The sequence below is a fragment of the Megascapheus bottae genome, chromosome 6 (assembly GCF_031878675.1).
Source record: "Megascapheus bottae isolate mThoBot1 chromosome 6, mThoBot2.hap1, whole genome shotgun sequence".
Classification (NCBI taxonomy): Eukaryota; Metazoa; Chordata; class Mammalia; order Rodentia; family Geomyidae; genus Megascapheus; species Megascapheus bottae.
In genome coordinates, this window is record NC_143514.1 from 48962588 (window position 1) to 48975423 (window position 12836).

A 12836-nucleotide genomic window follows, 5' to 3' on the forward strand; every position below is an offset into this window, starting at 1 on the left:
CTAGCTGTCCAATGCTGAGCCGGCTGACCCCTGCAAGGGTCAAGGCGCCCTCGGGAAGGTGGGGAAGCAGGACAAATAAATACCTCTGCCTTTTTCTACACACTGTGAGTGACTGAGCTGAACGAAATGAGTACCTAAAGGGTCTGGAGGCTGGGGGCCAGATCATTTCGGTTGTCCAAGAGAAAATGCTCGCAAGCCTTAAAGGTAGTGTAGAATTCCGAAGAAAGGCCAGCCACATTGGTGGTCACATAGTTGAGAAGTCCAGGAATCGCCTGGCTATAGTATGATACCTGCAAGCCAGAAAAGTAGAGTAGGGAAGTGAAGCTGTGGCTCAAGGGGTAGGGCTGTAGCCTTGAACCAAAAAGCTCAGGGACAGTGCCTAGACCCAGAGTTCAAGTCCCATGACTGACAGAAGAAAGAAAGAAAGAAAGAAAGAAAGAAAGAAAGAAAGAAAGAAAGAAAGAAAGAAAGAAAGAAAGAAAGAAAGAAAGAAAGAGAAAGAGAGAGAAAGAAAGAAAAAGAGAAGAAAAGAAAGAAAGAAAAGAAAAGAAAAGACGGAAGGTGGGCGGGAAGGAAGGAAAAGGAAGGAAGGAAGGAAGGAAGGAAGGAAAAGTGGAGTGGGAGGACATAAGAGAGTTCCAGGCATGAGGCTGGAGGAGAGTCCATCTTAACACTTTACTGGAAGGGCAGCAAGTACAACCCAGGCCCCTGGGGGTCTTAATAGTCAATTACAAAGCAACACAATTGTAGGCATGGCCTCCCCCAAACCCTCAGAGTGCTAAACTCATAGCTGCCCTGTCACCACACACTGAACTGTCACAGTACACCTTTCCCATCTGTCACTGGGCCCTGGGTCTCCAAAACCTGGCACAAAATCTTTAAATCAAGGTACCAGAACCACACCCACAGCAACCTGAGTGGGGCCCTGCCTAGAACATTCCAGGGGGCTGTGAGAAACTTCGGTCCAATGGTGGGCCAGTTTTTTTTGTTGTTGTTGTCAGTTGTGGGTTATCAGTTATGGAGCCTGGGTGCTGTCCCTGAGCAATTCAGCTCAAGGCTACAGCCCTACTCCTTGAGCCACAGTGCCACTTCAGGTTTTCTAGTGGTTAATTAGAGATAAGAGTTTCACGGTCTTTAGTGCCCAGGCTGGCTTTGAACCGTGATCCTCAGATCCTAGCCTCCTGAGTAACTAGGATTAGAGGCATGAGCCACCGTACCCAGCGATGGGCCAGTTTTACCTGCACATTTTTAGGCCTACTCTTGAAAAATCATGTTCTTAGGAAGGCCCTGTGGGAGGAAATTATTGTGTGTGTACTTCCTCGGATCTCGGTCTCTTCAGTAGCTAGGATTATAGGCTGAGCAGCTACCAATGCTGCCCTCCCCTCCCTTTTCAATTAGCATTGACTACAGGCTTTGATGGGCTCTCACAAATTGATCCTTCCTAGACAGGGAACCAACAAGTATATGAATGAGGTGTAATTTTAGACCACAGTTCAGGCCATCTACATTCCACATCCAGAGCTTCCTCAAAGGCCCTATAGAGGTCTCTGGGTCATGGCACCCCTCTGTTCACCCCTGACACTCCTAGCATGCCCCACGCTAGGAGAGGGATGATGATAGAGAACCAGGTCTGGAATTCTAGAACAACAGCATCCATACACCCATGACTCTGGGCTGGGTCCAGGTAAAGGGAGAGAGGAGACAAGAGGCCTCACCTTAGTCAACTGGTCCCCCTCACGCCAGAGGCAGAAGCCGGAGCAGAGAGTCTCCCCACGCTGATACTCTGGAGTCTCAGGATGTGTGGGCAATGTGACTGACCTCAGTGCAATGACATAGGGATCCCTAGAGTGACAGCAAAAGGGGGGAAAGGATATGCGGATTGGCCACCACGTACATGCAAAGAACTGTCTGCTTTGGGAATGCCATGGAGCCTGTGTCCTGGCTGTCCCCCCTAGAGCAGAGCTAGCAGCCTCTGCAATGACAGGCTTTCAGAAGACAGGAGACTAGAGGTGAATGTTTGTGGTCTTGAGTGAGGCAGCCTTGGCCACCTGGGCCCCAGACAGCCCAGCTTCAGGGCACAAGGGACCAGAGAGGAAATGTGCCTTTATCTCCTTCTTTACAGCCCAGAAGGCTGGTGAAGGTTAGAAATTCATACCATGGGATACTGGAGCTGTGACTTCAAGCTGATGTGCCCTCCCTGGGGAGAAAGGCGAGGCCTCCCCATCTGGGAGGCACCCCACAGAAGGCAGGCACATACCCATTGTCACAGGGCTTCCGCCTCGAGGCCAGGATCACAAAGTCTCGGGGCTTGGTGTCCCCACTGAGAACAGGGCTGATGACGTGATAGATAGCATCATCCTCATCCACCTGCTGCACCAGCTCCACGTTTCTGTGGAGAGGGTAGACCTCAGGACTGGGAGCCACGCCAGTCTCTAGGGGAGAGCGCTCAGCCTCCTTGAGCAGCACCTGTGCTGGGCACTTCACAGCCCCTGGGTGGCTGGTGGTGGGCAGCGGGGCCCAGCAACAGCAGACACACACATGAAGGCATGCAAAGGCAGTCACACGAGCAAACATATAAGCACACAGAGGCACAGAGACACATATGAGTGGGCAAAGGCAAGCACAGAGGTATACATATCCATGCAAGGGGACCCACACATGCATGCACAAAGGCACCCACAGGAGCACATACACACAGAGGCATGCACACAAGACACAAAAGCAAAAGCAAAAACAAAAACAAAAAACCCCACTCTACGTGCAAGCCTGCTGAAGTCCAGCAGGCTCAGAGCATGATGGGATACACTCAGCAGGAGATCTCCAGCCAAGCCCCCCCCCCACCCCCCAGGCTTTGCCATGTCCTGAGAGCACCCCCACGAGGCCCTCACCGGTAGTGCTTGTCCCACTCTGGCCTCCGTCGCAGGTCAGAGAGCAGCATGAAGGCCTGGGCTGCATCCACCTGTACCACCATCTCCATGTGGAAGGAAAGGAACTTATCCTCCTCCAGTGTGTATAGGCAGACCTGCGAGGGACAGCGTGGCCTCATTGCCATGCCCCTTTCTAGAGTACACTGAGGTAGGCTGTGTGAGATGCTAGAGACCAAGGCTAGAGGACACTAGGGGAGCCACAGACTTGCTGAGCCTCAGCTATGTCCATGTACAAATGGTCCTGGGAGAGAATGCACACAAATGAACATGAAGCACTTTAAAGGACAGTGACTGAGGCCTCAGCCTCCAACCCCTAGGTGGAGAGGTGACTTGTAGAAGGATACCAACAAGACTGGCAGAGCCCAGCATGACAGAGGGGATGAGACTGACTATGGTATACCGCTTACATGTATGGAACTGTCACAGTTAAATCCTTCCTTATACAACTAACATGCTAATTTTTTTAAGTGGCAAAGACCCCAACCTGTGGTGATCCACATAGCCAGGGCACCGGGTGAGGGAGAAAGCAGCTACAGGGAGAGCAGCAGGACAAGGATGAGGTAAGAAGGTGAATGGGAAAGAGGGAAAGATTGGAACTTCTTAGCCAGATATCTGACCTATGCCTGTAATCCTAGATTAATTAGGCTAAGATTTGGAGGATCACAGTTCAAAGCCAGCTTGGGCAGAAAAGTTCATTAGACTCCATTTTCAAAACCTAGACTGGCGCTAGGCTCCAATGGCTCACATCCGTAATCCTAGCTACTCTGGAGGCTAAGATCTGAGGAGTGTGGTTCAAAGCCAGCCTGGGCAGGACAGTCCATGAGACTCTTCAATTAACCCCAAGAAAACCTGAAGTGATGCTGTAGCTCCAAGTGGTAGAGTGCTAGCCTTGAGCAATAAAGATCAGGGACAGGGCCCAGGCCCTGAGTTCAAATCCTCAAGACTTACAGAAAAGAAAACAGAAAAAAAAAAACAACTAGGCTAGAGGTGTGACTCAAGCAAGTAGGAGACTCTGAATCCCAGTACCACCAAAAGGAAAGAAGGAAGGAAAAGAAGGAAGGAAGGAAGGAAGGAAGAAAGGAAGGAAGGGACGGAGGGAGGGAGGGAGGGAGGGAGGGAAGAGGGAGGGAAGGAGAGAGGTAGGGAGGGAAATACTTTCCTATAGAAGGGGTCCAAGAGAGCCCTGTTAATTGCCATTGACCACTTAGACACTCAGACAAGAGAGTTAAGATGGCTGGTCAGCTACCTGATTGCTCTCCGAGGACAGAACCCAGTTGTCCTTGGCCACAAGCATCTTGAGCGAGGATACATTGTTATAGCTCAGGTACACCTGGGAAGAGCACACAGACAGATAGCTAATGGCTGCTTCAGATTCTAGAGCTCCAGAGTCCGGTCATATTGGTATAGGGAGAAGTGGTGGATCACTGAAGGGGCAGGTGCTGCAGGAAGACCCTGGACTTTGGGAGAGGAGATCCAGACTAGTCCAGCTCCTCCATATGAGCTGCAGAAGCCTCTCCACTTCCTGCTAAATGGGACCCAGGCAAGCCCTTCCTGAATGGGGGCAACCTGAGATAGCATAGAAGATTCCCCATGGCCCATTCCCTTCAGGTTCACCTCCCCCCACTCCCCGCCCAGCCCACTCAGACCAGCAGGGGAGGTAAAGGGCCATCCTGTGCCCCTGAAACAGTGGGCCTTACCTGGTTGCTTGGGTCCCAGGGGACAGAGAGAGGCACCTCCGCCTGCTTACAGGACACAATGTACTTCCTGGGAGGGAGGGAAGTTGACAGCTCAGGCCTCTTGTAAGTACACTGCTATCCACATATTTCACCCCCAGCCAGTGCCTGGGTCCAGCAGGGTGGGGCCTCCTGCCTTGGGGGGAAGTGTGGACCCACAGAACCCAGAGAAGAGCAGCTAGAACATGTGACCCGAGGCACCACCAAGGGGACCAGCCAGGAAGGCAGGGTGGACTGAGGCCCTAGTTCTACTCCATTGCTAATGGACTACACCCTGCGCCTAGGTGTCCTCGTGTGGAACACAGTACACAGCAGGTGACAAATGCTCCAGAAATGTGTGTGCGTGCATGCGTGCCTTTGTGCCTGTGTACATGTGTGTATGTCAGTATGGGGACTTGAACCCAGGGCCCAGGTGCTGCTCGTTAGCTTTTTCACTCAAGACTGACCTTCTACCACTTGAGCCAAAGCTCCAGCTTTTTGATGGTTAACTAGAGATAGGAGTCTCCCATGCTTTATCTGGTTTCAAACCTTGATCCTCATATCTTAGCCTCTTAGGCAGCTAGGATAACAGGCATGAGCACTGGTGTCTGGCTATGTAGGTGGTTCTTTTTCACAGTGGTATGTGCCCTGGGGCAAGCTTCAAGCATTCTATAGCGTGTAAGAAAGTTCACAGTGGCTTCATTTTTTTTTTTTTGCTTTATTTCTTGAGCTATTGTGTCTCCTATTTAAACCTTTCTTCATCTGCCCCATCAGGATGAAGAGTCAGGGGATGCACATAGAATTTCAGATCACTGGGATGTAGCTAGGTTCAATGCCTGAATAATGGGCCAAAAGACCAGTGTGGTGAAGTGCTGCACAAACCAGCCCTAGTGCAGCCCACAAGAAACCATGAAGAGACATAATACCACCCCCACACACACACACTGCCTCCACCCACCTGTCCAAGCGGATTTTCTTTCTGGCACTGGCCTCTCGGTATCGCCGCTCACCTTCCTAGGAAAGACGAGGTATGGATACAGGGCACGTAGCCTGCCTCTCACTGTCCCCTGGGGTGGGAGGAGGCTGTGGAGCCCAGAGAGGAGTTCGGGTCTCTTTGGGGCAGCTGGAGTTCAAACACTTTGGCCACTGAAAGTGCCAAGTCCCAGAGCCGTAGCCCAGCTCCCTTCCGAGGCTCTGACAACTTAACCATCATCTCCCCTAACCAGCCTCAGTTTCCTCCTCTGTAATGTGGTGATCTTCAGCAGGTTTGCACAGTGGTACTCTGAGCCCCCCTAAACCAGCCCTCCCCTCAAGTGATTTCCTTGGGTTCCATCTGCTCCTCCCAGAAGCCTCTGAGCTTCGTCCACCCTGTCCCTAATCTCAAGGAAGACACAGAGGTCACTCCCCCAGGCCCTGGCAAGGATGGGGATACTCCCACCATCTCTGGGCAGAAAAAGAAAAGACATGGGATGGGGTGACACAGTGAGCCCCCACTTACCCCAGGCTGGGGCCGAATCCAGGGCAGCTTCTGGGGCTGGTCATCAGGACCCAGGACCACAAAGGTCATGAAGGCACTGTTGATGTGTCGCCGGTGGCTCTCAGCTTCCTGGCGGTAGGCCTCCACACACACGCCCACTTCCATGCTGGGACAGGGAGGAGAGAAGGGCTGCAGTCCTGCAGCAATCTTGTCCATACATACATAAGGACACAGACAAGCACAAACCACGTACACACACCCTCCTGCAGTTCTTACAGCAAACTGGACCACAGCCCACTGCAGGAACCTAGGAGTCTACTGTTATCAGAGCTTGCAGAGCACCTATTGTGTGCCTAGCTTGGGGGACACAAAAATAAAGAAACTTACCCAGTCCGTGCCTCTGGCTGTTACCCAGGGCAGGAAACTACACACATACACAAAAACTATGTGTTACCTATATAATGTGTATGTGTAATATATACAATATATTACATACTGCATTATAATATTATTGTATAATATATATTGTTATGTTATATATAATACATAAAATGTAGTTATAAAACACAAGGGGGGGTTCAGGAATTTGGCCTAGTGGTAGACTGCTTGCCTAGCATGCTGGGGTTCAATTCCTCAAAACCATATACATAGAAAAAAACCAAAAAGCTAGAAGTGGTGCTGTGGCTCAAGTGACAGAGTGCTAGCCTTGAGGAAAAAGCCCAAGGACAGTGCTCAGGCCCTGAGTTCAAGCCCCAGGACTGGCAAAGAAAAAAGAGGGCTGGGAATGTGGCTTAGTGGTAGAATGCTTGCCTAGCATGCATGAAGCCTTTGGTTCAATTCCTCAGCACCACATTAACAGAAAAAAACAGAAGTGGTTCTATGGCTCAAGTGGGAGAGTGCTAGCCTTGAGAAAAAGAAGCTCAGGGACAGTGCCTAGGTTCTGAGTTCAAGCCTGAGGACTGGTAAAAAAAAAAACTCAAAAAACAAAACAAGGAGTTCAGGCACTGTTGGCTCACACCTGTAATCCTAGCTACTCAGGATGCTGAGATCTGAGGACTGCAATTAGAAGCCAGCCAAGGCAGCAAAGTCCATGACCCTCTCATCTCCAGGTAACTGCTATAAATCCAGAAGTGGAGCTGTGGATCAAGTGGTAGAGCACTAGCTTTGAGCAAAAAAGCTCAGGGATAGTGCCCAGGTTCTGAGTTCAAGCCCCAAGATTGTCACGAGAGGAGAAAAGAAAAGAAAAGAAGAGAAAAGAAAAGAAGGAAATGGAACAAGAGGAGGAAGAGGGGCCGTCAAATTGAGCACAGGTAGCTCGTGCTTACAATCCTAGACACTAAGGAGGCCAAGATCTGAGAATTATCATTCAAATCCAGCCTGGGTGGCTTAGAGTGTGGCCTAGTGGTAGAGTGTGTCAGTACCATATACACAGAAAAAGCAGGAAGTGATGCTGTAGCTCAAGTGGTAGATGGCTAGCCTTGAGAAAGCTCAAGGACAGTGCCAAGGTCCTGAGTTCAAGCCTCAAGACTGGCAAAAAGAAAAAAAAAAAGCCAGCCTAGGCAGAAAAAACCATGAGACTCTTATCTCCAACTAAATGGCAAAAGTAGGGGTGTGACGGGGCCAGGAGTTTGGCCTAGTGGTTAAAGTGCTTGCCTAGCATGCATGAAGACCCGGGTTCAATTCCTCGGTATCACATACATAGAAAAAAGCCAGAAGTGGTGCTGAGGCTCAAGTGGTAGAGCTCTAGCCTTGAGAAAGTCCAAGGACAGTGCTCAGGCCCTGAGCTCAAGCCCAGGACTGGCAAAAAAAAAAAAAAAAAAAAAGTAGGGGTGTGGCCCAATTGGTAAAGTGACAATCTTAAGTGAAAAACTAAGGGAGCTCAGACCCTGAGTTCAAGCCCCACTACTATTACACACGCACACATACACACACACACATGCATGCAGTCACACTTGAACCTAGGCAGTTTGGCTCCATGTCCCCTACTTTTTTTTTTTTTTGCCAGTCCTGGGCTTGAGCTCAGGGCCTGAGCACTGTCCTTGGACTTTCTCAAGGCTAGAGCTCTACCACTTGAGCCTCAGCACCACTTCTGCCTTTCTTTCTATGTATGTGTACCAAGGAATTGAACCTGAGTCTTCATGCATGCTAGGCAAGCACTCTACCACTAGCCAAACTCCCGGCCCCAATGTCCCCTACTTTTAATGATGCCATGATAGTCTCTGAAATCACCAACCAACTATACCTAAAGTCAGCTTTCATGGGAAAAGATATTTGAATTCAACCCAAAGGGGTCTCTTGCTTTAGGAAATGCATGGGGAGAGGCCTGAACACCGGCAAAAAGAAGCCTGGCATATCCAGTGGCAAGAGCAAATGAGAGAGACCTGTTGAGCACATGCAAACACTCTAAGACAGAGGCCCAGGGCCTGGGTACCATAGAGAAGGGGCCCTAACCCGGCACTGTGGGCAGCTGAGCCTGGGAAGTGTGCAAAGAGTGATAAGCATCAGGCTGGGCTCAGCCCAAGTCTGCAGAGTGAAGGGCTCCCAGCAAGCCTGAGGTGGTCTCTTCTAGGTCAAGATGTGCCTACAGCCCCTCTTCACCCCCTCACCTGTGCTTGAAGGCATTGTTCACAATGGCCTTGAGCACCAGACGGTCCCCGACCTGGGAGGGGCCTCGGAAGTGGAACATCTCGATGGCCTTCAGCGTTGGGTGGGCCCGGCAGAGCCGACTGAAGGAAACAGGGGAAATGACCTGTGCTTGAGTCACCAGCTTGAGCCAGCCTCCTCTGCCCTAGGCTGTCTCAGCCTGGAACCATGTGTACTGCCCTTTCCCAACCCACTGAGCGATCTGCTCAGTAGCAATCCCACTTTGTGGTTTAGAATATGAAGGTCTATGTGCATGGCTGGAGAGGAGCTCTGTTTAGGTCACAGAAGACAGCCTGGGGCACAGCATAGGGATACATGCTGTCCCCATTTTTTTTATACCTTAATACTTGGTGTTCCCACTTTTTTACACAGAAGACCTCCCCTCCCACAAAATGACTTCTTAACTGAGACCTGCTGAGGCACACCTCCTCCAGGAAGCCTTCTCTTACCCCCAAGGCCCTCACCTTCCTCTTTACACTCACTGCCCAGGCTGCCCCAAATGCCATGTCTGAAAGCACTGTCTCCCCTGGGTTAACCACAGGGGAAGAGCCTGAGCCAGACTGTAGAATGAGATGGGGGAAAATCTGCCTGGAAGAGGGTGCAGGCTGCACCTTACCTGGCTGCAATGGTGGCCACATTCTCCATCCAGGCCATGATCTGGCCTCCAAAGGTGTTGCCTTGATGATTGGCATGGGGGGGCAAAACCAGCTCCACGCTCTCTACACGTGTCTTCTCCGCTGGCACCATGTGACTGCAGTCACTGCTGTCCAGATCTGGTCAGGGAGGGGAAACATGGAGAAGAAAGGAAGGTAAGGTGGTCCCCAAGAGCTGATGCTCTTTAGATGCTACATCGTTCTGTCCACCCTGAGCCTCTACTCCATGCCCAGCAAGCATGTGTACACACAAGCTAGATCTGGGTGAAGAATGGGAGAATACAGGCCTGTCACAGTGCCATGAGACAAGGCATAGCAGCCTGAACCCCAGCCCTAGCCTATACCAGCTGTATAACGGGCAGAACCAACACCCCTCAGCTGCTCATCTGTAATGGCTGGGTGTCAAATCGATCCCGACAGGACTAAGTGAAGGAGGCATGTAGGTATGGCTATGAAGTGTTCAGTTCCACATTCAGTGGCTCCCCTTCCCGTTCTGAATGATTTTTTTGTCAGTTATGGGGCTTGAACTCGGGGCCTGTGCCCTGTCCCTGAGCAGTTTTGCTTGAGGCTACCACTCTACCACCTTGAACCATAGTTCACTTCTAGTTTTCTAGTGGTTAATTGGAGTAAGAGTCTCATGGAATATCCTGCCTGGACTGGCTTCAAACTTTGATCCTCAGATCTCAGGCTCCTGAGTTGCTAGGATTACAGGCATGAGCCACCAGCACCTGGCCCCTGAACTATCTTTTATTTGTCCTAAAATTGCCTCTTTTTTATTTCAAGGAAGAACTTGTGTTTAGAACATTCTAGAAATTGGTAAAAAGCCCATCTCTGGGCCTTAACTGGACAATTCCCTTTGCCAGGAGCACCGTCCCTGTTCTCCGTGAAAACCCTGGCAGGCCCCAAGCAGGCCTTCATGTACTGATTCAGAACAACTTGTCCCTCTGGGGTAAAAGTAGAAAACTAAGTAATACATACCCTACTTAAAGATGCAGAAAATACATCTGGAAGGATTTTTTAAGCAAAAACAAGCAGCAGTAGTTGCTTCTGGGGAGGAGGCATGGGTTTTGCTTTGTAACTGCATCTTCTTGGGGGAAAAATACATATACTTATGCACAAGTGCTCTTAAAATATCCCACAGATCTCTAAAATCTAGACTTTAAAGACACACACATAACTTGATTGTAATTGGAATTATTTGCAGGGAAGGGGAAACAGAGAATAGGGAGATGATGAAGAGTGAATAATATCCAGACAAATTACGGTAGAGTGCTAAATTGACTCCGTTCTCACCATTCCATGATGCTGGCCCAGCACCCTGCTTTCCCAGACCTACTGACCAAGAGGGCTAATGGAATGCTGAGACCACCAGGGGGCAGAGGTCCCTAGGCTATTCCTCCTCTCTTCACCACAGACTCAGCGCAAGGGATCAGTGCCAAGGGGGCAAGAGCAGCGCAGGCCGCAGGCTGCTCACCATCTTGGATGGCACAGTGAGCCAGAAGGTCCTTGATGGTGTCCGCATAGACCAGCCTCATGCGCCTGCGCTCAGCTGCCACACCATGCTCAGTCTTTTCCTCCTCTGTCCTTGGTGTGACCTGTTTCAGCTTCACCTGTTGGCCAGGGGACAAATGGAAGCTACTCAGGACAAGTTTTTTTGTTTTTGTTTTTCTTTTTTTTTCTCTGCCAGTACTGGGACCGGCCTGGGCACTGTCCCTGAGTCTTTTTGTGCTCAAAGCTAGTTAGTGCTCTAGCACTTGAGCCACATTGTGCACTACCTCTGGCTTGCTGTGGTTAACTAGAGATAACAGCCTCACAGACTTTCCTTCCTGGGCAGGCTATGAGCCGTGGTCCTCTGATCTCATACTTGTAAGTAGCTAGGATTATAGGCATGAGTCACTAGCACTCAATTCGGGACAAGTTTTCTAAGGCAGCATGGGACTGGTTTCTTAGACTGACCCCCCTCTAGGCTGCCAGGGGGTTCAGGGCCTCCCCTCTTTTGCGGCCACCTTTCTGCCTCTACCTTCACCCAATACATCATACAAGTGTCCCTGCAGGCTGACTGGGTAAAGACCAGCGAGAATAGAAGGTCACTAGAATATGAGAAATGCTGGAAGAATCCTGCTGATGTGTAGGAAGAACTGAGGAAAAGGAGAGGGAGGCATGGCAGAGATCCCTCCCCTGAGAGCTGGATCCCTGGCCTAGCCTCCCATGACAAGCAGCACTGAGTGGCAAGAGGCACCACCTACCTTGGAGAGCTCCCGATGGGCCACAAAGGTGGCCAAGGCCTTACATACACTCCACTGCTTCTCAGAGCACAGATCCTCCGAGGACACCTGGATGCCCACCTAGAGGGGAAGAGGAGGCCCTGAGCGGCACAACACAGGAAGTGCTACCCAGACTGGGCCTGAGTGACAGGGTTCTCGGTCATCTGCCAGATCTAGAAGGCCAAGGACCTCAGTTGGTTCTGGCTCATGTCTTCGGCTTCCAGGAAACTTGGACAACTCACTTGCCTTCTCTGGTCTTGGTTTCCTCCCCTGGAAAATTGGAGGGGCTCACAGCCACCCTAGAAAGGTAACGTGGGGCCCTCATTCACATCAGGGATTCAGTAGGTAAATGTTGTCTAAATTTAGAAGTTAGATGCTTGAGGTGCCTCGGAAGCTCCTGGATATTTAAGGGGTGCCCAGAGGCAGAGGCAGGCCTCTGCTGTCCAGCCTCTGTGGCTGGGTGAAGCCATTTAGGCCCAAGGCCTTCCCCTGCATCTACAGTGCTCCTGGGAACATTCCACACCTACAACACAGGAGCCCCACTCTAAGAAGGGTAGGCAGAGGCCTTCGGAGGTGAGATAATGACCAAAACTCAGCACTCACCCACTTCAGCCACTGGACCCCCAAACCAGACAGCTCTGCCAGCCTCCACTCCTACACCACTGGCTACCTCCAGCTATTGACTGACAGCCCAGACACTGGCAGCATCCAGGAAGCTCAGAAGCCCGAGGCAACTCTCCTTCCCTTCCTGGGTCTCTGTTTTCTCTATGTGTGATAGAGCATTGGCCTGGAAGGTTCTGGATCCTCACAGCCCTACCAGATGGTTCAGAACTCGGGCTGTGAGTACAGAGAGGAGGACAGCCATCTCCCACCCCCAGGCAGGGCCACCCCACACACCTCCATGCTGGAGTTGAAAGCTCGGTTCACCTTGGCTTTGATATTCACCACCTGGCCAACACTGGAGAGAGGAAAGCAGGAGGTGAGCCTTCCAGAAGGGAAAGGAGAGGGGATAGGCGACTCTGACACCCATAGCCTGTTTGGGGGGACCTGGCCAAAGGCTTCAGAGCCCATTTACAGCATTGATGTCACCAAGCCAGCCAGCCAGTGTCAGCAGCCATCTTACAAGGCAAGGTGACTAATACCTCCCCTTTCTTTTTTCT

At 50.9% G+C, this 12836-nt stretch overlaps 1 protein-coding gene across 1 annotated transcript in view; it reads right to left on the bottom strand.

Moving 5' to 3' along the window:
• Positions 1–17: 17 nt before the first annotated feature.
• Positions 18–12836, bottom strand: part of Acot11 (acyl-CoA thioesterase 11) — a 47083-nt gene continuing 34264 nt past the window's right edge. The window contains exons 4-16 of the mRNA XM_090334765.1: positions 12574–12634; positions 11659–11757; positions 10887–11022; positions 9376–9532; positions 8723–8842; positions 6138–6282; positions 5598–5653; positions 4625–4691; positions 4174–4257; positions 2889–3022; positions 2258–2389; positions 1716–1842; positions 18–290 (exon numbers count right to left, since the gene is read on the bottom strand). Of these exons, the coding sequence (XP_090190891.1) occupies positions 135–290; positions 1716–1842; positions 2258–2389; positions 2889–3022; positions 4174–4257; positions 4625–4691; positions 5598–5653; positions 6138–6282; positions 8723–8842; positions 9376–9532; positions 10887–11022; positions 11659–11757; positions 12574–12634 (1474 nt within the window). The 3' untranslated portion in view covers positions 18–134. The remainder of the gene's footprint in view (positions 291–1715; positions 1843–2257; positions 2390–2888; positions 3023–4173; positions 4258–4624; positions 4692–5597; positions 5654–6137; positions 6283–8722; positions 8843–9375; positions 9533–10886; positions 11023–11658; positions 11758–12573; positions 12635–12836) is intronic.